Source organism: Rhododendron vialii, chromosome 10a (genome assembly GCF_030253575.1).
Source record: "Rhododendron vialii isolate Sample 1 chromosome 10a, ASM3025357v1".
Taxonomy (NCBI): Eukaryota; Viridiplantae; Streptophyta; class Magnoliopsida; order Ericales; family Ericaceae; genus Rhododendron; species Rhododendron vialii.
In genome coordinates this window covers 29,411,347-29,434,839 of record NC_080566.1, presented here as the reverse complement: position 1 = coordinate 29,434,839, position 23,493 = coordinate 29,411,347, and the positions used below count along the sequence as shown (strand labels likewise).

General features: G+C 38.7%; 2 protein-coding genes and 1 pseudogene across 5 annotated transcripts; all 3 read left to right on the top strand.

Moving 5' to 3' along the window:
* Positions 1-1,773: 1,773 nt before the first annotated feature.
* LOC131303457 (protein PHLOEM PROTEIN 2-LIKE A2-like) lies at positions 1,774-14,205 on the top strand. The gene is made up of 3 exons (XM_058330333.1): positions 1,774-2,217; positions 2,516-2,634; positions 13,772-14,205. The coding sequence occupies exons 2-3, from the start codon at positions 2,615-2,617 to the stop codon at positions 14,145-14,147; spliced, it is 396 nt and encodes a 131-aa protein (XP_058186316.1). The 5' UTR covers positions 1,774-2,217; positions 2,516-2,614; the 3' UTR covers positions 14,148-14,205.
* On the top strand, positions 6,344-23,191 carry LOC131303456 (uncharacterized). 4 transcript variants are annotated; one of them, XM_058330331.1, is made up of 3 exons: positions 6,344-6,354; positions 22,309-22,567; positions 22,932-23,191. In XM_058330331.1, exons 2-3 carry the CDS (start codon positions 22,334-22,336, stop codon positions 23,106-23,108), a joined length of 411 nt encoding a protein of 136 aa, XP_058186314.1. In that variant the 5' UTR covers positions 6,344-6,354; positions 22,309-22,333; the 3' UTR covers positions 23,109-23,191. The 4 variants fall into 4 exon arrangements, with proteins under 4 accessions (XP_058186314.1, XP_058186313.1, XP_058186315.1 ...); XM_058330330.1 differs by lacking the exon at positions 6,344-6,354 and adding an exon at positions 21,473-21,682 and having other exon boundaries at positions 22,267-22,567; positions 22,932-23,185; XM_058330332.1 differs by lacking the exons at positions 6,344-6,354; positions 22,932-23,191 and adding an exon at positions 22,692-22,830 and having other exon boundaries at positions 21,480-22,567.
* Positions 15,238-18,338, top strand: LOC131303095 (probable calcium-binding protein CML18; annotated as a pseudogene).
* Positions 23,192-23,493: the final 302 nt, after the last annotated feature.

Sequence of the window (23,493 nt, the reverse complement as noted above, 5' to 3'; positions counted from 1 at the left end):
CAGTGTGGGGACAACATAATGGCCTAAAACTAAGCTACCCGTGCAAGGCCACTCACTGGTCAGGGGTATACTATCGCGCGACAGAGCCAGTCTGTCGCGCAAGAATGCGCCTTGGCGCTCTGTCGCGCGATGGAGGCAGTCTGGCGCGCGATGGTGCGCCCTGGCGCTCTGTCGCGCGATAGAGCCAGTCTGGCGCGCGATGATGCGCCCTAGCGCGGGATGGCCGCGCCCTGGCGCAACCAGACCAGTGCTTGGTTTACACATTTCTGGGTTCTGGGACAGGTCCAGAATGATCCCAAGGGTACTTCAAAACAGCAGAAACTCATATTGAAATACAAACTAGCAGTTTATACTAAAGAAAGCAGTAAACTGATTTTTATCATACTTAGCAGAATGATCTATATATACATAAATGCAAAACAGTAGGACACCAATCCCCATGCGGTCCATCTCATGCAGCACCAGAGTGTCGCGCGAGAGAGTGAGACCATCGCGCGCTGGTTCCTACCATGACGATTTTTGAAACCTTGCCAGCTTTAGGACCAGGACTGGTATTGATTACCAGCCTTGGCCCTGCCAGCCCCCTCAAAGATCAGAACAGAAAAGAGAACAAAGGTAAGCTATACCTTTGGTTTTACGAGGTAATAATTAATACTACTTCATATTCTTATCCTTTGCGTGTCCTCAAGTGAGCACATCAATGGATTTTCATACTTCTTTTGGTAAAATTTCACTCAAGTTTCAGTTCGAAACATTAATTAGTTGTTATGTTTTCCCGTGTGCACATAAGTCTAATCCGTTGGAGAGTATTTATAAAGTCCCAACCATATCTGATGGATCTAATATACATTGAATAATTCATATTTATTTAAATGGCTAAACCTTGTAAGAGTTGAGTCATCCAATGATATATTAAGGTTCAACTCTTTTTCTATTTATCCGATCCGAGACTCAATCTTTTACAGATGTTTCCAACAATCTCCCTTTAATTTATTTTCTTATTCTTTTCTTCCTTAATGAGGAACCAAACATCCACTGATTAAAAGTTCTTATTTTCCTTTCATTTCCTTTGTTTTCCCTATGTTCCAAACAGAGGGTCAATCTTTTTCAACTTCGCAATCAAGAGTTCCATTAATTCCATATGATATTTTCATGTGATACTTCCTCTGTTAAATCGTTTTGAACTTTGCAATCCACAGTTTGATATGATACTCCTTTTGTTCTAAATTGCTAATTCATTATAGGAATTTGAACTTTTTAAGGAAGCATGCATTAATAAATGCATTTATGCTTAAACAGAGGTACATTGATTTGAAGCAATGCCCTTATATTTCAATTTTTGAATAAATCATTGTTATTGTGGACTATTTTGAAGGATTGAATACATTTTGTTTTGACTTATCAAAAAGAACTAACAATTTAAAACATCCCAAAGTAGTATAAGGGACGAGCAATTTGGAACGGAAGGAGTATACTTTTCATGTGATACTCTAACTAACATTTAGTGCTATATTGCCCACGTGCCAAAAAGCAGCGCTTGTTTGGAACTTGGGGATAAGAAAGAAAAGTTAAATAGAAGAAAAGAAAGAAAATGAAAGTGTAAAGGAAAATTACTCTCTGTTCTGTTATTTATCTTAATGTTCCCTTAAACCAAACAAAGGAAAAGTTCCTTCATTTCTTATCTTTCCATAGGTTTCAAACAAAACCCTTTTATTGGGTGATTGAAAAATAAAAAGTGACGTAAATATATTTGATAGTCTTTCATTTATCCATAGGATTCCGTAAATCACACCGCCCAATATTTCGGTCAACAACACTAAAACAAATACATAAAACATTTACGCACACTCACTCACAATATGGATGGGTCTCACACACCCTAAGTTTTTCTTTCCCCTCCATCAATCTGCTTGCCAACGACTCGAATCTATAGATCAGATGGCATTGTAAGTGGCTGTGGCTATGGTTTTGATCAAAATTTCTCTTCATTTTCACTGCTCATCCTAATTTTTCTTGGCCGGGAACCAAGATGAAGAAACAAGGGGAAAAGACTCCAAAGGGAAGGAAATAGCAGCTGGAAACAGTAGACGAATCACAAGGCCCCCACTCAGTTTCTTAGCGATTCTCTACGAACACGGCATAGCCCTCGACACTTCTTGTCCTGACCAGCTCTGTCAGCAGCTTTATGACGGTGTTTTCTTGAAGCCCAACAAACTGGTAAGTTCTTTAACCGAGATCCCAAGAACTAGATTCAATGGGACAACATTGTTAATCTGTGATTCTCGCCTGGATCACCAAGGATGTTAATTTTGCTACCCATTAAATTGATAGAACATTGTGATGCCTACAATGTTTTTTTTAGGATATGCTTCGCTGTCAATCATCGTGGAGTAAAATTGCAAGAGTTTTTGCCGTTTTGATATGTGATTCAATAAGAGCCTCGTGCATGAAGCGACTTCTTCTTTTTACTAGCTAGCTCATGGGTTTTGTTCATGTTCTTATCTTGTTGTTGCAGAAGTACTTTGTTGATGAGAAGTCAAACAAGAACTGCTTCGTGCTATTCGCAAGAGAACTCGCAGTCGTCCATGGTGACAATCCTGATTATTGGAGATGGATGGAAGATAACGAAACAAGGTAAGAAAATTCTTTCTAGCAACTTCATCTTACCATTAATTAGTGCAAGCTCTATTTAACACTTATAATCAGTACTCAAACCAATGGGGCCAAATTATGAGTGATTTCCATTAATTAGTGCAACATCGGAAATCTATTTTGCTATGTGGGGCGAAATTCATCTACCCTAGGTTAATGAGAAGACGAATTCCCCTAAGGGTTTAGAAATGGAAAAGTGAACCGATGTTTAGGATGGCATGTTGCAGGTTTGGATCACTTTTTTTTTTTATCGGCAAAAATAATTTCATTTATCACGATAAAATCAGGATACAAAATGAAATCAGTACAATACATGCAGTAGGATAAAAAATGCATTGAGCAACTTCTTGCAAAATCTTAACCTACATCTCCGCCTCTCGATTTTTAAGTAAAATGTGTCAGCCATTGTATTTCACATACTATTACCAGCACCATCCAAAGGCCACCTTGCTTGGTAATGCATCTTGCTCTTGAACATCGATCTATAGTTTTAAGTACTAGGCAGCAACAACAGTGGTACTTGAAATTCAAGAGCTTTACAATTGAGTACTAATATATCCACTCACATATACCAAATCTAATATCATTTTCAGACATTGATAGTTTAAGATTCTCATTTCTTGTTTTGTAGTGGGAAAGACATAGAAGTGGCTGAGCTATTGAAGATATGTTGGTTAGAGATTGGAGGCGCTATCCGAACAATTAATCTCTCACCAGAAACTTTGTACGAAATTGTATTTATCCTGATGAAACGTAACAACGACTCACAGTTCAATTTGGATCTTACAATCAAACCCCAACACTCAAAAGCTTTGAAGCGCTCTGAAAGTTAAGAACACAAGCCTCTGAACAATTGGTTTGAGGTCTTGGTAGGTGAGTTCGTGTTGTCGGCACAGTACGTTGGATACATGGAATTCAGCCTGGGGCAATATGATGGGGACTGGAAGCACGGACTTGTTGTGAAATGTGCTATCATTCGACCTAAGAAGTAACGACATAAAATTTGGGATGCTATCGGAATTGTATGCTTGATTGAAAACAAGGGATGTCAAATGTGTACTTTGGTTTGTTTATCTGAAAGTTCATGGCATTGAATTTAGCTATTCGTTAGGCACATTTCTTTTGCTATTATCTTGTTTCTTATTCATGTTAAGTTGTTGCTTGTCCAAAGATAGTCCCCAGAGTGTCCTACTATGGGTCATCGGACTTCAACCCGAATTTGAAACCTGTTTGAGATGTTGAATCGCCAATCTTTACGAAAGGCAAATTCTCCGGAGATCTTAATAATCTCTGCAACCAAACAAGTTATAACATTCTAGTAAAAAATACAAAGGGAGAAAAATGGACAAACAACTCCCTTAGCAGAAATCTCAAAATGAAAAAAAACTGGGTCCTAGCATATTGTAAACGGATAACTCCTCACCCACAAGGTGTCCCACAATTCAACCAGGGAAAAGTAGGGATGGCTATTTCGGCTGATGACCCTACCCGCTCACATCCTGTCCCGAATAGACCTGAAATTCGGGGATGTGGGGGATTTTTCTAGAGATTGGGTAGAGGATTCGATGATGATTTTTAAAGTTTTTGTGTAGAGAGTTGATTAAGATGCACATAGTGTATTGTAATATTTGTTGTTATTAATGTATTTCTTACTCTTCCATCATAAAGAATTGATTGGAGGCCTCGATTTCATCCATGAATACATGTGGAGGTGGCCCCATACGTAGTGACCAATAAAAGAACTTTGTCCAACAAGATAATTTTGAGTGGGGTCATTTATGTTGCCAAGAATTCTAGGAATATCGATGGAAGGGGATCCAAAATTTTTGTACTCATCAAGTCTCACATCAGTGATCAAAGATCTTCATTTTATAGAAAAGATTTCCCTAACAGATTCTATAAAAGAATTAGCTCAATGAGATATGGATAAATGCTAGAACAATTCACCAAGTTTTTGGTCCAAAAGTTTGCAATACAGAATTTTACGGCAGAAAAATGGATGAATTATTCAAGAACTTACCAATATCTGAATGGACCGATTTTTTAACACGGCATTTCGAACATTATTATTTGCAAAATAAACTACTAAAACCATATATGGGCACACAATTGAGAATTGGATACTTGCTTACTTGGTCCAACGTGACAAACTTTTGGTAAAGAATGATGCCATGTTTCATTTGAGAATTGGATACTTGCCTACCTGGTCCAACTTGACAAACTTTTGGTAAAGAATGATGCCATGTTTCATTGTGAAGAATCCCATGTCCACAATCTTAAGGTAAAAATGAAAATTTGACATGTAAATTATTTGATTGGAGAGAGCCTCGAATTCTAGGTGTTGGATACGGATTCCGGGTCCCTGTAGCCCTGAAGAGTCACTGCACTTTAAAGCCCTGCCAAAACGGTGTAGTTTTGGGGTAGAAAATAAGACACTTGAGTTTCGCCAAAATGACGTCGTTTTGGTCTTCTATAGTTCTATTCCTAAACTAGGGAGAAAGTCTGCCGGCGTACTCTATTACCAACACCATATCTCCTCTCACACCAGCACCATTGCAAACAAGGAAACCCACCATCGCCACTTGACATGTGTCCACCATAACCACCAAAAGCTCGACGCCACCGTAGCGAACTATTAGATCATAAAGTACTCTCAATTTTATTTTGAAAATTCGATTGTTGAGATTAGGGATGGTGGAGGCACTCTCAATTCTTTGATATACTTGACTTCGGTTAGGGTCCGCTGATGTTGCTTCTCTTGGAGCTACGTATTAATTTTGTTTCTTAGTCGGTTTTCATTTGTGTTGCTATTGGATCTATCATTTGAAAATTGGTTTTGAAAATTTTCATAGCTACTTGAAGCTGTTAGAGATAGATCCTTTGAAGATTAACTTGGGATTCAAATTTAAGTTGAAACATTCGTATTTGTTATACGGGACTACAAATTTGGTGTTTCAAGTTTTTTGGGTGTTGAGTTTGAATGTGGTTGAGAATTAGTCGAATTTGCAGTTGTTTGAACACCTTTTTGGGCATATCCAACTTAGGGCGTGGTTTGGGACGGCCTTGAAGGCGCTTTGTTTGACTTTACATATTGTATTTGTGCGCTCTCGTTGTGGTTTAGTTTTTGGTTTGGTTTGACAATTTGGTTTTGGCTATTGGGACTCAAAATTTAAAGTTGCCACGGCTTTGTTTGTGTTTCAAGTTAGCTTGATACTTTCGAAATTTGGTCCTTTGATTTTGCATGGGTCGTTTGTTCCGATGTTTGAAGATATGGATTGAGTTTTGGTTCATCTGTAGTTGGTTGCTTGTTCAATTCCGTTCGTTCATCAAGGGCTTGGTTGTTTCCTTGGAATCTTGTTGGTTCGAGCATGAAGAGAATGGTTTTGGGTAGTTACTTATGTGTCCGTGCTTTGAGTGGCATATGGATATCTCGCCAAGGTGGAAATTTGTTGTGATCAGTTGGCCTAGTATAGTCACCTCTGTCTGAATTGAGATGATGGCCGTTCGGATGGTCACTGACAACGTCGTTTTGAAGCTCTCTGTTTATTTTCGTCCGGATGGCAGTTAAGCCCGTCCAGGTGCGCGGCAACTTAGGATTTTGCACTATATGGCTTTTATGGAGTTAGAAATCTACTTTGGCAAGGATTTTTTTAGAAAATATTCTCTTATGACAAATACTTTGTGTCGGAATTCATTATTTGCGTGCGAGAGAAAATGTAATACTCCCTCCGTCTCCTTTTTAAAGTTCAATATTTCATTTTGGGTTGTGCCTTAATAAGTGTCCATTTTGTAAAGTTAGCGGATAAAAGTTGATATATTTTTCATTTTGTTCCTAAACGTAGATTCCAATTTGAAAAGTTAGTGAGTAAAAGTATAATAATAATATCTCTATAAAGGGTAAATTGAAAAAGTGGAGGTAAAAATTGAGGTGAAAGATGTAATGATGATGTTTTTTTAATAAGTTGGAGTTACGAAGCGGGACATTTAAAAATGGACGAAGGGAGTAGTCTCGTATAATTTACTTGTTCGGCAAACATTCTCTTATTATAGGAACTTAATTAGCCATCCTTCTCCCCTTACTTATTTAGGTATTCATCCTAATGTGTTTAAATACTTATCTTTTCATCCTCAAATTCAATTAAATCCTAAACTACCCTTTATTTCTCCTAATTTTTCAAATCTTTCTCTCTCTTTTTTCATTTATCTTTTCTAATTATCTCAATTCTCTCTCATCTTTCAAACATTTCTCTCACCTAATCTTTTGAATTTTTTCTCTCTCCTAATCTTCTCTATCATATTTGCATTCCCCTAAAATCTAAAAAGAAACACGACTCTTACAAAAACGAATGTATAAGCCGGAAAACATGGCAAAATATGATCAATACACAAAACATGGCAAAACCTGATAGAGGTAGCAAAACAAGATCAATTTAAAAAAATGACAAAATCGAAAAACATGGCAAGTTTCGAGAAGTGTAGGTTTCGATTGAGATAGATGAACAAAACATGATCAAATAAAAAACATGAAATTTTTTGAGAAGTGTAGGTTTCAATCGAGGTAGATGAACCAAACATTATCAACTCACAAACATGACAAAAATTAAAAAACATAATACCTCATATTCCAGCAACAGAATCTGGTAACGGCGGCGATTAAGAAAATCATAACAAAATTTGTGGAATCACCATAAAACATAAAAAAAATCATGAACACGTATCGAATAATTGTCCGGACAATACTACAATAAACAAAAATCATGACAAAATTTAGAAAAATTGAAACACATACGCTAAAATCATGACAAGAAGTAGGAGCTTATTTGTCGGGATAAGTATTCATTTTAAATATGATGAATTCAAAACTAATATGATTAATTTACACTCCAAGTCGAACAATCGAAACGGTAACTACAAGTATACATTTTAGAATTAATATTGTGCTACTACGCATGATTTCATACCTCTACACAATGAAACCAACTGAAACAATCCAAAAAAAAAAAAGATAGGCCCTTTTCAGTTGAAATTACTCGAATATCCCTGGGCATCAGATGCGCGCAAACAAAGGACACCGGTGCTTACCGTTAAAAAGCTAGAGGACACCGGTACAAGTCCGATCCGAAATTTGAAGCGTGTCGAGTCCGTTGGCCATTTCATCAACAGTTGCGCATCCTTAGATGACAAAAAAATACAAAAATCGATACAAATCCATGGAGCGATTTTCTGGTCAGGAAGGGGAGTTGGGTGGTGATAGTTCGGCGGTGAGTCGGAGATCGATGTTGGAGTGGGAGAGTAGAGAGAGAGAGAGAGAGAGAGAGAGAGAGAGAGATTGATTGTGATTCAAAGTGGGTAATTGGGTGTATTGTTTCCCGTCAACCACTTGTGCCAAATTCAACTAATCCCACAAAAATAGGAACATCCTAATCTTATAGATAAAGATACGTAAAATACAATATAGATATTAATTAATTATCAAGGGCATAATGGGGCAACATAACAATTTGAGGATGAACACATAAGTATTCAAACACACTAGGATGAACACCTAAATAAGTTTCCCAATTAGGATGCCTATTTAATTTCCTCCAAATACTTGTACTGAGATTCATTATTTACGTGTGAAAGAAAACATCAGTCTCAATTAGGATTTATGAGAGAATATTTGTATTTTGGATTTGGTGAGATTTTAGAGGGGTTACTGCAGATACATACTCTTTTTTTAAGCTCTTTTGAGCATTCGTTTGTACAACTTACAAGCGCACATTTTGTTACTTAAGTTTTATCAGGTTCTTAATGAGAGTGGATTACACATTTTCTCCACCACTAATGTAATTCAATCTTTTCGAACTTTGCAATCTGGAGTTCCATATGACATTTTTACATGATACTTATCATTTTGCATTTTTACATGATACTTATCATTACACATTTTCTCCACCACTAACGCCCCGAGCCAGCCGCAAACGCCTTGCATCCCAACCATCACCCGTGATAAACACCTTTGCAATTGCTGCCATCAGAAACCCATATCCAAGCTCCTATCACCACCTTCAGCCGCCAGCAACCACTCTGAACTTGCTGCTACCAAGCCGTGAAAACACCCACACTGCACCATGGTCCATAGACCCATCACCGCCAAAAGCTTACTGCCGACTTGATACCGTATATGCAAGTTGATGAGTCAGTTTTTGGCGCGGTCAATCTTAATAATCTGTGAAAGAGAACTCGACACCGGTGTCATGCCGGCCAACACCCCTTTTAAAGCCTAAGAATATTTGTGGAGAAAACTATATAGAGATCAAGCAAATTATGTTGCAAGAGTACTCGTGTGACTATCCCTATATCCCCATTGCATGGGGAGTGAATATATAGACGCTTTAGAAGTAGAGCCCTAGTATGAGCAGTGTTCTAAAAAGCGGCTGCCTAGGCCTATTAGTCCCCGCGGTGGTCCGATGCCTAGATTAGACAGCCGACTAGTTGGGTGCCTAGTCCTTGCCTAGGTGTTAGGCGACCAACTAGGCTAGTCACCCCTTTTCTGCCCGACTAGTGCCTAGCGATTTTTAGAACATTGAGTATGAGAATATCCTTGGATCGTGGGATACGATGTTGACAAGGGTGGCATCGATTATCTCCAATAGCCAGCCCTATTCCGAAAGTAACACGACCCAATAACTTGGGAGCGTCTATATAAGAGCATTTCCAATCCAATACTCTATTTGAGAGTATCAAAATACTCTATTTTATTCATAAAGTGATTTTAGAGGAAATTACTATTCATATTTACTCCAACCACAAACCCTCTATTATTCATAAAGTGATTTTAGAGGAGATCCTCAATATTTTCTCCCATCCTCTAAATATGGAGGATCAAAATCCCGTCCTCTCAAATAGAGGAGGCTTGAGAGGATGGGTTGGAGGAATTTCATACTCTCAAATGGAGGAATAAAGCATGGGTTGGAGATGCTCTTCTTAGAGCATCTCCAATGCACCATCCATTCCTCTATTTCTCCATTTGAGAGGATCATTTTTGGAAGAAATACCATTTCAATTCATCCTCTATTTTCTCCTCCATTTGAGAGGATCATGTTTGGTACTCCAAATATGGAGGATGGAGAAAAAAATGGAGGATGTCCTCCATTTCACTATTCACCCTCACCAAATCCCATTTTGTTCATCAAATTAGTTTTGATACACTAATCCTTTATAAAATTGGTACCAATCAAAAGATATGTACAATATCTTCAAAATAAGACTCATATTGAGTATTTTTTTAATGAAGTTAGAAAAATGAAAATTTGAGTTTTGGAGGGAAAGTGGGGAAGTTTGAGATTTGGGATGAGTTTTTAAAGAAATAGAAGTAGAAATAGAGTATTGGGTTGGAGTTAGATTTCCTCTAAAATCACTTTTGCAATAAAATATATTATTTTGATACTCTCAAATGAAGAAATGAAGACAAAAATGAAGTATTGGATTAGAGATGCTCTAACAAGTTTTTCTTTCCCCTCCCAACTCCAAAGCTGGCTCGTATGTACTTTGCTCCCGCGCGTATTCTCACACATGCACACACGAGACATACAGCATTAGAAACGAAACCAATAGATCGATCTCCATCTGCTCGCGGACAACCAGAATCCGATGGGCCTGTATGTGGTTGTGGCGGGGGCTATCAACTTGTGCATATGATCTGATCATCATATATACATAATTTTTTTTTTTTTGTTTTTTTGGTTTCTCGGATCATTTGCACTTATCCTAATTTTGCTCGATCGGCTAGGAACCAAGATGAAGAGACAAGTGGGAAAGACTCGAAGGGGAAGGAAATAGCATGGGCTGGAATTAACAGAAGACGAATTATCACAAGGCCCCAACTCAATTTCTTGGCGATTCTCTACGAACACGGCGTAGCCCTCGACACTTCTCGTCCTGACCAGCTCTGTCAGCAGCTTTATGACGGTGTTTTCTTAAAACCCAACAAACTGGTGAGTAATAACATTGGAGTATTGGGAGGAGACTTTTACTACGTACTAGCAAATATTAAGGTGAAATTGAAATAATTAAAAAAACACAGACATGCATGAATTCTTTGATCAAGAATCAATCTGCAGCATGGTCGAGTTGAATGACCATTATAATAATATCATTGTATGGTATATTTATCTAACCAACAATTACTGAAGCTAATCATAATTAAAGCAGAAACCAGGGCCCGGCCAAGGTATGTTGGGGGTCCTAGGCCAAATCATCAAATGGGGCTTCTAATTTTTTAACAATTACAATGTAATAAGAAATAGTTTCTATATATAACAATATTAGACCACGTTTCACCCAAAACATGCTTTGATTTAGGGGTTTGGGTTTTTCTTTGTGTTGACTTTGATAAAGGTTCCAAACCTGGCTAGAACAGATTTTCCCATGATGTTATTGTTATTTGACAAATAAAAACTTACAAAGGAAGTGCTGGGCGGGAATCAAACCCAGCCATGACGTGTGGGTTAGTAGTCATCTTACCAGCACACCAAGAGGACTCATAGTAAAAATTGTAAGAAGTTTTGCTATTCCCATATATATGTGATTTTTTGAGAGAACTCGTGCATGAAGCTACTTTTTTTCTTTTTAATCATGGATTTTGTTCATATTTTATCTCGTCGTTGCAGAAGTACTATGTTGATAAGAATTCAAAGAAGAATTGCTTCGCGTTATTTGCCAGAGAACTCAGCATCGTCCACCGTGCAAGTCCTCAATATTGGGGATGGATGAAAGATAAGGAAACAAGGTAAGAAAATCATAGTCTAGCAACTTCATCTTGCCATTAATTCGTGTTGCAAGCCCTGTTTAACACTTAACCACTCAAATCAATAACACCACAAGCAATGCGGCCAAATCACGAGCGATTCCTTCATGGTAGGGTTGATGAGAAGATGAATACCCTTGAGGTTGTAGAAATGGGAAAGTGAATTAGTGAGGACAAGTGAATTAGTGAGGACACCACTGAGGTGGTAGTCCAGTTGGCAGGGTTCACTACCCTCCTTGACGGAGACGTGGGTTCGAGTCCCGGCTAGTAGCTTGGTCTCACGTTTGCAAATGAGTCTTTGGGCTATTGGGGGGGGAGGGGGGGGTGCGGTTAGGCCAATTGTGCATCAGGTGGTGCCATGGCGGATAGGGAACCCCTATAGTCACGCTCAATGGGGGTTATTGCTAAGCTGGTTGCTCCTTCCCACCCTTTTGACTATCAAAAATTAAAAATAAATAAAAATCATTGAGGAAGTCAAAGAACCACTCGGCCTTGTAAGGTGACCACACTAAGAATCTAGTAAGTGAGTGATGGAGGAGAAGGTGCTTGAGGAGAGTACAAGATGCGTAGGTGTATTGGTTTCTTGGGACCATAACCCTTTTTGGCTGTCCTCCTTCAAGAATAAGGGTTTTGGATTTTTATTCTAATCATTATTTTATTTCTCTCTGATCATTACTCTCATTTTTCTCTCTGTCACTCTCCAATCGTTACTCTATTTCTCTCAACACTTATTACCTATAAATCCAAATCCAAAATACCAAAACGAACGGGGTCTTAGTGTTTCACTAAGTCTAAGCCCACCGCACAAGTCCACCGCGCGCCACGTGGGGCCTACTTTAGCCCCACAAAAATACAGATAAATATTTATAAATTTTAAAATAATTTTTTACAGAGCCCTGTAAAAAAAATCATCTCCTACGGGTATCCGTAGGTATGTTTTCTGAATTCGTAAGGACGAAAATACAAATTTAAAAAACATACCTTCCGATATCCGATCCGTTGGAACTAATTTTTTACAGAGTTCCATAAAAAAATATTTTAAAATTTTATTAATATGTATTTTTGTATTTTTGTGAGACTCGGAGCAAGCCTCACGTGACGCACAGTAGACTTGTGAGGTGGATCAATTTGGTGGCCGCAGCAGTGTTGTGAGTGGTTATGGGCATGCTTATAATCGTTTATTCAATTTAATATGCGTGATGTCCTATTTGAGTGAGGTGGTTCCTTTATAAATTAAGGCCCATGTGACATATCACTACCGAATACTATAACCAAAAGTAAATAATTTTTTCAGCGAAAAATATAGCACTTTTGGCATTGTACATTCTCCATGTGAAAAAGACTAAAAGCCAATAAAAGTGTGATAGATTTAAAGGGATTATTACTCGCCCTCATGAAAAGTAAAAATTGTATTCGACGAAAAAGAAACAAGAATATATATAGTCCCCTTCTAATAAGGACATATATCTATTGAAGAAACGTATTCAGACCCGAGCAAGATCTCATTACACAACAGTTAAATCATGATCTCTAAGCTAGTCACTATCATCATGCCTACATAGATAATACAAGCATGCCTATATATAGATAATAAAAGCATGCCAATATGGTCCCGTGACTCCCGTTCCTCTAACAACTTATTTCACTTTTTTAGTTTTGTCCTTATTCAAATTTTTTTTTGCGTTTGTTAGTTTTGTACTAAATTTTTTTGACTTTTTGATTCATCTAGACAAGAGGAATTGGAAAAGTAAATTTTTTTTTTACTTTTACCCAAATATTTTGAATAATGACCACTTTTTAACAAAACAACCAACATAAAATACATTTTTAATTTACTTAAAAGTGGTCCTTGTTCAAAATATTTAGGTAAAAGTTCAAAATATTTGGGTAAAAGTAAAAAAAAAAATTACTTTTCTGATTTCTCTTGTCGAGGCAAATCAGTAAGTCAAAAAAGTTTGACGAAAAACTAACAAATGCGAAAAAAATTCAAATAAAGACAAAATCAACTTTGTTTTCAAAAAAGTTAAGGAGAACGGGATATATAGGTTAGTAAACAAGCACTTTTAGCTTGAGAAATGTGTGAAACTAGACACAATCTCTTTTAGAAAATTAATCAATGAACACCTAATCACATGCCCACAAACAAAACGCAAAACGCAGCAACATGAGAAGTACTTAAACTCAAGAGAGCTTGCCAACTGACTACTAATTTGTCCAATCACATACCAATAGATTAACATTAATCCCATGGGTCACCAAATCTACTTTTCGATGGCTTTCAAACAATAATAGTTAATTTGATGTTTTTCTCAATAAATTGTTTTGTAGTGGGGAAGACATTGAAGTGGCTAAGCTATTGGCTGTTTGTTGGATAGACATCAAAGGCTATGTCCGAATAATTAATCTCTCTCCAGGAACTGTGTACGAAATCGTATTTGAAGTGAAGAAATTTGATGGCCGGATGAACTCAGACTTCAGTTTTGATCTTGTCATCAAACCCCAGCACTCGAAAGCTTTGACGCGCACTGAAAGTTTTGAAGGAAAGCCTTTGGAGAAATGGTTTGAGTTGCTGGTAGGTGAGTTCATGATGTCACCAGAGTACGTTGGAAACATGGAATTCGGTTTGGAGCAGCATGATGGGAGCTGGAAGAGTGGGCTTGTCGTGAAATGTGCTATCATTCGACCTAAAGAAGTAGCCACATGAATTCTGGGATGCTATTCATGAGATTTATGCCTGGCAGATGTCAAGTTTGGGTTTGGTTTGTTTGTCCTAATGTTTACGTGACTGAGTTTAGCTATGTTTGTCCTAATGTTTACGTGACTGAGTTTAGCTAGTCGTTAGTTTAGCAGTTGCTGGCACATTCCTCCTGCAGTTATCTTGTTACTTAATTTTGTTAAGTTGTTGACTGTTTGTGAGAATTTTTAGTCTTTTTTTTTTATCGGCAAAAATAAATTTCATTAACGGAAAAAGGGGAAGGGAATCTAACAAAAAGTTGGACAATACATCTCTAGGGCAAAGCTCGGAACACCCAAAGGTCTACAAAGGTCTGAAATAGATAAGCGATAAAGCCCAACCATATAACCAAAATGTATAATGAAAGCCCAAAACACCCAAATCCGGCCCAACCCTTGGACCGGCCCACCCAAACCACCTTCAACATCCACTGTTGCACAAAACACTAGAGTCCAGCCTCGCTGTTAAGCCGACCTGGTCTCTCCCAGATGTAGAGATCGGCAAAGGGAACCGGCCTACAGAAATGAACACCGAAGACAGTCAAGGCAAAGAGGAGCACACCACCACCAACATCAGGCCCCAGCAAATCCCCAACAACACCTGATCTAAATCAGCAACAGCAAAAACCCAGAGCGATGAAAATGTTGACCCCTCGCCCGACTGAGAAACTTGGAGTGGCCATCGACTGGACTTCGGCAAACAAAGCGACTTGAGCAATCCAGCCATGGGAATCATGTCCACCCTACCACCACCGAAAGGAAGCATCATCAATGGAAACTGCATCTTTACCGATCATTTTTGGAGTTTTGAGAAACCTACAAAACAATAGTTAGAGAAAAAACAAACTACGGTACACCACCCATGACCATCGCTCCACCACCCACCACCACAAACACACCACCTGCCAAATCATCGCCACCAACCAAACCCCTGCACCTCTGAGACTCCCCGCACCACCCAACAACACTAGGCTCCCGGAGGGACCAAGGAACCTTTGACCGGAGGCGAAAAAAGCAAGAGCTCAATCGCCACACCCTCCCACACAAGGGAAGGCGGTGAAATGAACATCAAGCAGAGAAAACAGAGGGGTGAGAGAAAGCAACGATCGAAGGGTAGAGGGAAGGTGAGAGAGGGAATAGGGGGAGATGAAGGAGGAAGAAAGGAGCCCGGGGGAGGAGGGAAGGAGCCTCCCCCCCCCCCCCCCCGGCGGTGACAACAAATGAGAAACCCTAGAGGGGAAAACTCGCCTAAGGGAGAGAGAGAGAGTCGTGGCTCTTTTTGGGTCGAGTCTTTTGGTACAACTTATCTTTATCTTATATGTGGTCCCAAGCCAAACTATGATGTTGTTTGATAAAACTGAAAACTTAAACTAAAACCTAAAAAATTAAGTACTATAAGCTAAATGTAGAATTTTTTAGATTGAAAAGATGTTTGAGAAATATATTAAACATTGAATCGAAACAAATACCAAACAAACAAAACCAAGTCTCATGTCCCAATAAATTTAGGTAGCTGGCTACATGAATCCAATTTTTCCATTGAGTCTATGTCAGGGATACCTGTTTAGTAAGCCCAAATTCTCTCGTATCACCCCATACAAAGTCAGTTAATCCTTCTAATCTTACTATGATGAATTAATTATAGTTCCACTAGTTGTAATGATGTCAAGTATATATCCGCAATTACAGAGGGATACTTGACACAAGATTGAATGCTGAATTAAAACAAATGATGAATTATATTAGTTCCATTAGTTCTAGTGATTCTCTTATAATTTACTAATGATCACCATGTATTTGTGGTAATTTGTGGAGTGGTGATTGTGGTGCTGATGGTGGAGTGATACTGGTGGTGGTAGAGTGATGGTGGTGGTGGTGGAGTGGTAGACAGTGTTTGTGGTGGTGGTGCTGCGAGCTGGTGCTGGTGGAGTGGAGGCGTGCATGGTTGAGGTAGTCGTGGTGGTGCTAGTCATAATGGTGGCAGAAGAAGTGGCAACAAAGTATTTGTGGCAATGGCAGAGTGGTGACGATAATGGCGATCGACGACAGTATATGATGGTGGTCACTACAAGAAAATGCACTATTAGTGAATAAATTTGCCGACGCAGCACAAATTTCATTGGTAAATGTAGGCTTTTGGCGATGACAAATTGATTATGTTGGCAAAGAATTGCGACGTTTGCTCTTTTCCTTGGCAAAAGCTATTGGGAAAAGTCAGCTCATGGAGGGAAAGATTTTGCCAACACCCAATTATTCTTTGGCAATGTGTTATGGATAGGTAAAAGATGAAATCTTTCGGCGACAAGCTCTCCAAGTTGGGAAAAGGCTAGATTCATACATTTCATACATGGACCTTTTTTCTAGCATAATTTTACCTATAAGACATTTGAATTTTTTTTTGTTTTAAGTGAACATTTTTTGGCTTGTGATTGGAACATTTAATATTTTTTATTCCTCTTTCAAAAAAGCAAAAACTATGGAAAATTTTAATTTTTTACTTTAAAAGAAGAAATTAAGATGAAAAATGTGGACTCCTTTTTTTTTTTTGTCAAACTATCACGTGATTTACTCATAAAAATTTGACCAAAGAATAAAAAAAATAACAAAAAAGGAATTCCATAAAAGAGTAAATCACGTAATACAATAAAGATTTATGAGTAAATAAAAAATAGAACCTATTCCCCGCTATGGGTACACCAAATGTACACCGCATTTAATGGGACTCATTTCGGAATTCAACATAAATGATCGGAGACGCTCAATTTTTAAAAAATATTTTCCAAGGGTCTCCGCATAAAATGAGCTCATCTAAATATCGATAAAGGCTTGATTAGTTCTTTGCTCAATTTCTTATTAGTAGTTTGTGTATAGAATCGATCAAGTCTTTATCGATATTCGGCTAAGCTAATCTTTTACAAATTCCCTTAAAAATGTGTTTAAAAATTAAGCGACTCTTATAGTTTGTGTAGGATCTCAAAGTGTGTCCCATAAAACGCAATATACATTTGGTGTGCAATGGTATATCCACAGTTCTATAGAATCTAGTAGTAAAAACAGAACCCATGGAAAGTTTTCGCTTGTAAAATTGGCGCTCTGATATTTTCATGTGTTCCGAGCATAAATCTGTTTACACCCATTTTTGGCTAAAATTAGAAAAAGAATAGAATAATGGCTTTGGAGGTAGTTTCAGGCCTTGAGAAACCTTATAAATCGGTCACCTACAGAATTGGGCCAATTTGAATGCAAAAGGGCCAATTGAGTTTGCAAAGTCTTGGAACAACTCACTAGATCTGAGCGTTTCATCCAAACCCAAGCTAGTTCTTAGCAACAAGAGAAAATACCAGGCCGGTCGCAAGTTTCCCATTCATAGCCCATCAGCTCCTTTTCTCCACTAGTTCAATTCCCACTAAGTCCTCGCACCGTGATTTTACTTATTTGCCCTTAATTAAATAGCTACAAAACTCTGCCCCGACTTTACTCCCCTCTCTGTCTCTAGATATTCAGAAAGTTCGACTCGAACGGCGACGGCAAGATCTCCGCCTTGGAGTTCACGGCGGTGCTGCGGAGGAGGTCGGCCGCGTGATGGCGGAGATCGACAAGGACGGCGACGGCTTCATCGACCTCCGCAAGTTCACCGAGTTCCACTGAAATGGAATGTCATCGTCGCCGGACGCAGCAAACAAGGAGCTTCGCGACGCGTTCGACTTGTACGACAAGGATGGTAACGGGCTGATATTGGCGAAGGAGCTGCACTCGGTGGTGAAGATCCTGGGGGAGAAGTGCTCCCTCGCCGACTGCTCAAGGATGATCGCCTCAGTCAACGTCCACGGCGACGGGTGTGTTAATTTTGAGGAGTTTAAGAAGATGATGAAGGTTTGATTAATACTCCAATTAGTAGTGCTTGGAAAATGAAAATAAGGTAAATTTTTGCCGAATCTTTTGCGTTGTGAAAATGAAAATAATTGATGAGTTGAATCATCGGAAGTTGAAGCACCGATAAGAATTCGGTGATTGATGAAGGTGGGCTATGAGTTTGTGGTTACATTAGGGGTAGTGAAACAAGTGGCGTTTGTTGAGCATGGCGCATGTCATTGCTAGTAACTCTTTATCACCCCTTTTTCTTTGTAAAGTTTGAAATTTGGCATGCATCCTTTTTTACGAATTTTTAAGGTTGATTTTACGAATTTTTGTGGTTTATTTTTTATTTTATGTGGCTCATTTTAGTTTTGGGTGTACGATACACCATTTACGAATTCTGTGGTAGAGAAAGATGGCTCAAAGTTTGATTTTTGTTTGGTGTTGTATCCGGTTGTTCTGATGTTGTTTAGTGTACCAATTTTGTCAATTAACACTGTTTTAAAACTGTTAATTAACTACCACCACGCCGCCGCCACCACAATGACTACCACCACCACCACGCCTCCACCATCAGAACTACCACGGCACCACCACCGCCGCCAAGATTAACAGTGTTAAATTCTATCTAAATTTATGGTTAACAGTGTTAACTTTTATTTAAATTTACGATTAATAGTGTTAAATTATGTCTAAATTTACGATTAACAGTGTTAACTTCTGTCTAAATTGTCCGGTCCACAAAACGGAAACGTAAAAATAATACTATTTTTGTAAGAAAAGTTGGAAAAAATTCAACAATTTACTAGATCTCGACGAGTTCTTTTAACTTATGAAAAAAATTTGAATTTTTTCTTAAAAGAAATGCATTATTTTGTAGTTCTCATTTTGCGAACCGAACAAACATTATGGGACAAAGGGAATATTTGTTTTTGGATTGTTATTTGAGTTACTTGTTTGGTGGTCGTGGCGGTAGTGGAGTATGGGTGGTGGTGGTGGTGGTGGAGGTTCCAGCGTTCCTGTTGTCTTCATTTCTTAGCCAATTATCAATTAAGGAAAGGATAAGATTGTGTACAGGAAAAAGATATGAGAGGCTGTAGCTTTCTTGCGGTCTTATTATTAATATATGGAAAAGTCTACGGTACACACTCTTGTATATGAAGGATTCCTACAATTAACTGTAAATTTGGATAGAATTTAACACTGTTAATTATAAATTTAGACAAAATTTAATATTGTTAATCGTGGTGGTGGTAGTGGTGGCGGCGTGGTGGCGGCGGTGGTGGTGGTGGAGTGGTGGTGTAAGTCGTGATATAGGAGGTTATATAGGCTAACTGTTAATTAACACTGTTAATTGTTAATTGTGGTGTTAATTTATAACCGTTAATTTAGAGAGAAATTAACACTGTTAATTATGGTCGCAGCTGCGGCGGCGGCGGCGTGGCAGTGGTCATTGTGGTGGCGGCGGTGTAGTGGTGATGGTGTTAGTGATGGTTGAGTGGTGGTGGTGGTGGTGATGGTAGTGGTGGCAGTGGCGGTGGCGGTGGGGGCGTTGTGGTGGTTGTGGTGTAGGAGGTTGTATGGGTCGACAGTTAATTTAGAAAAAAATTAACATTGATAATTATGGTGGTGGTGGCGGCGGCGGCGTGGTGGTGGTGGTGGTGGTGGTGGTTATATGGGCCAACTATTAATTAACACTGTTAATTGTTAATTGTGGTGTTAATTTATATGGAAATTAACACTGTTAATTATGGTGGTGGAGGCGGCGGCATGGTAGTGGTCATTGTGGTGGTGGTGGTGGCGGCGTGGTGGTGATGGTAGAGTGGTGGCGGTGGCGGCAGTAGTGGTGGCGGTGGCGGCGTTGTGGTGGTGGTGGTATAGGAGGTTGTATGGATCGAATGTTAATTTAGACAAAAATTAACACTGTTAATGTGGTGGTGGTGGTGGTGGTGGCGGCGACGGCGTGGTGGTGGTGACTTGGTTGTGGTGGTGGCGGTGACGTGGTGGTGGCATGGTGGTAGCGCTGGTGGTAGTGGTGGTGGTGGTGGTGGTGACGGTGGTGGCAGCTGGATCGTCCTCTCCAATCGCTTTTTTTTTTTTTTTTTTTACGAGGGGTAATTTTATCAACAAAACAATGAAGAGGACTTATTGGGCTATTGGCTCTTTGGGCAGGACCTAGTAGGCTATTTTTGACCCAGACATGACCGGCCAGGAAGTTCCCCTAGCAACAATAAGGTCTTCTAGTAGGTCCAAATCAGCTAAAACCTGGGGTTTTCTCCAAAGGCTCACAAGGCTTATAAATGATGGAGGCCTATGATTCACCTCAAGCTCAGGCCCAAATGACGGATGGGCCTGCTTTTTAAAATGTCTCATATGGCCTTTATTTGACAAGAAAAGGCCTTAAGTTGCTTATAACCAGCTTGAAGGCCTAGGATGTTCTTGCTTAGTAGGTGGTCTAGGTAAGCTGCTTACAAGCAACTCAAGGTCTGAGTTTTTACTATCCTTCAGCATGAAGCAAAGCTTGGGACACATGGCAGCCATGCAAGGTAACATCCCAAGCAGCTCACAGGTCTAGAAGGTTCTCTCTAGCAACATACAAGCTGCTCACAAATAACTCAATTAGGTCTGCTGTATGAAAGCTTAAAGAAAGCAAATGGTAGGGCACAAGTCCCACAAAATCTCTCTATTCCATATATAATTGTGTGTGTATATATATATACCTAAAAATAACAAGTGGGCTATCAAAAAGGGCTCAAGAGCCAATGAAATAGCTGAAAGGTTTGGTAAAATTTTGACCTTGGTGGGCCCAAGATCTTCTATCCAGGTATTCAAATAGCTTACAAATAGCTCAAAAGGCCTAGAAATTCTGCACAGCCAAAATTCTTTTTACCCTTTTACAAGTTTTTATGCAGAAAATGAGAGTTTTTTCAGGCCTTTCAGGTCTTACCAAATTTCTTGGAGTGAGGAGCAAGGCTTGGACATGTGGCAATCACTCATTGGAGGAAGTAGAAGCAGCTCAAGCCTAAGCCTTAACCAGGAGGACACTTGACAGCCATGCATAAAAGCCTTTGGAAGCAGCTCAAGTAGTTGGAACTTCTGCCTATAAATATCACATTTGTAGGCTTTGGCCTTTGTACACGACCATCAAGTCCATGACTTATCCAATTTATCTTTCAATTATTTTTACTTTCCCATTAATCTAGCCAAGAATACATTTTATTTCATTTCATTTTATTGTAATCAGACTTTATTTAACCGTTAATAAAGTACTTTTAATTCTATTTTAAGTCTTGTCTACTTTTCTTTTCATTTTCTAACCACAGTTAGGGAATTTTTAATTCCTTTTTGTTAATGCAAACCACAAACCTCCTCACGGTTTTACCTTAAGCTGTGCACTTTCGTTCAATTAGAAGTCAGATGGAGGTTTTCAAGCCTTTGATACAAATTTGGACAACAATCCAGTCCTAGCATTCTGCGATTCCAAGTGGATTTGGTTTTTACACTTTTTGCGGAGAAACAACACCCACGACTTCCTCTTCTCTAGACGGTTTCTTCCGCTCTCTGTTTCCTTCTTAAGATCTGTTCCTCTTTCTTCTTTCAATCGTTTGAAGGTTTATTCTAGGGCTCTTTTACGAGAAGCAGACTATAAAGGTAAATATTCTACTCTAAGTTTTGTGTGTTCTGTGAAGACCTACACGTTGATTGCGCATAACTTAGATGATCTCCCTCTCTCTGTGATTTAAAGCCTTGTAATCGGAGAGTGATTCCGGATGAACAATTAAGACTTATGTGATGCTAGTTGTTGACAATTCTTACAGATCCTAGACCCATCCCATGCGTTATATGTAGGTTTGTCTTGATTTATACCCTAATAGTTTGATTAATAGTATTTCCCAATACAGTTACCATATCACTTACCAATTCATGGACTCATTACATATTCTGAGCACTAGTCAGTGATTCTCCAAGATCGATCTGTTGGGGCATAGTGAAATTTTCTCAGTTTTATAGAGGATCACACAAAATTGATTTGAGTATGTTGATTTCTATGAGGTTTACCGTCAATTATCAATTACGAGGGGTGATGTAATCAGTTATTAGATTTCCTTTTTCTTTTTTTAGTTTCTTGTGCTTGCAATTGTTTGTTTGTTCAAAATGCTAGTTTTGTTTGCTGCTTGCTTTAGTTGATATTTATTTAATCTCTTCGTTTGTCATTTATATGTGGTTTTGCCAAGGATGCCCAAAGTTCAGAGAAATTTTGTCAAGCCTGGGTGTAGTTCTTAGAGGCTGACAAAATATGAGATGGACAGACAGAGAAACGTTGGACGAGACTCAGCAGTGCTATCTGCTTTGGGATTAAAGACCATGTCAAAGGCATTATTTGGTTCAAATCTGACAGCCAAGGAAAAAACTATCAAGGAGGGAAAGAGCAAGATGGATTGTTGCAATGATGATGAGGAGTATCAATTGTGTGAGGATGAGGAAGGGATGAGCTCTCGCGAAGATGTTGCATCTTCCAGGTTTCAGGCAAATAAGGTAATGTGTTTGTGCAAAATATTTGGACTTAGTCATCAACCAAGGGTCATTTTAACAGTTCTAATCACTAGGAATCAAACATTTGAATGATTATAGTCCTTTCCTCTTTGGGACATGTTTGCAGGTTATCCTTTTAATATGGCGACTGTTGTGTTCACTTGGTTTCATTTATATCCATCATCATTTTGCTGCTGTCAGACTGTGTGCCTAACATCGTCAGTGGGATTATCTATAGCTTTTTAAAAAATCTTTTATGGCAATTTGCTTTCATTTATATCCATTTTCCTTTCCTCTTTGCACACATATTTTTAGTTGGTATGTCTACGTAAATATATCATAAGCTTACAATTTTAAGATTTAACAGGCTGAAATGGATGCTAAGCTTAAAGAACAATCACAAGCCAATGTTATTGATTTGTTGTCCAAAGAACATGTTTCTGTCAACGTGCTTGGGAAGCGATCGGTTTTTTTAAGGAATACGGGAGTCCCAAGGACACCCCCTCATCGGTTATGTGAACTGTGTATTATTGGGGCTACGTGAACTGTGTGCTATGTGAACTGGCCTATGTGAATTGGGCGCTATATGAACTGTGTTATGTGAATTGTAGAGGGTATTTTTGTTTGAAATAATGAGTCAAAAACTATATTGGGTAAGAGCATCTCCAATCCATCTCTATTTATCCAAAATAGAAGATGGATGTGACACATTGTGGGAAGATTTTGTAATTTATTCCATTTTTTCTTCACTTTTTGTACTTTTTAGGAGAATCTTTAAGGGACCCACCGTCCTTTTTAGAGTTTCATCCTCCAAACGTAAATTTTTAGAGGACCAAAAGCAAATTTGGAGTATGAAATTTCTCCAAAACTCTAAAAAGGACGATGGGTCCCTCAAAAATTCTCCCAAAAAGTACAAAAAGTGAAGAAAA

Excerpts from the sequence above, each read along its gene's own strand:
- LOC131303457 (XM_058330333.1), top strand. The coding sequence starts at position 2,615 with ATGGAAGATAACGAAACAAG. Across the intron at positions 2,635-13,771 it reads ATGGAAGATAACGAAACAAG|TGGGGAAGACATTGAAGTGG; the intron begins GTAAGAAAATTC and ends ATTGTTTTGTAG.
- LOC131303456 (XM_058330331.1), top strand. The coding sequence starts at position 22,334 with ATGGACAGACAGAGAAACGTTGGACGAGACTCAGCAGTGCTATCTGCT. Across the intron at positions 22,568-22,931 it reads CCAGGTTTCAGGCAAATAAG|GCTGAAATGGATGCTAAGCT; the intron begins GTAATGTGTTTG and ends AAGATTTAACAG.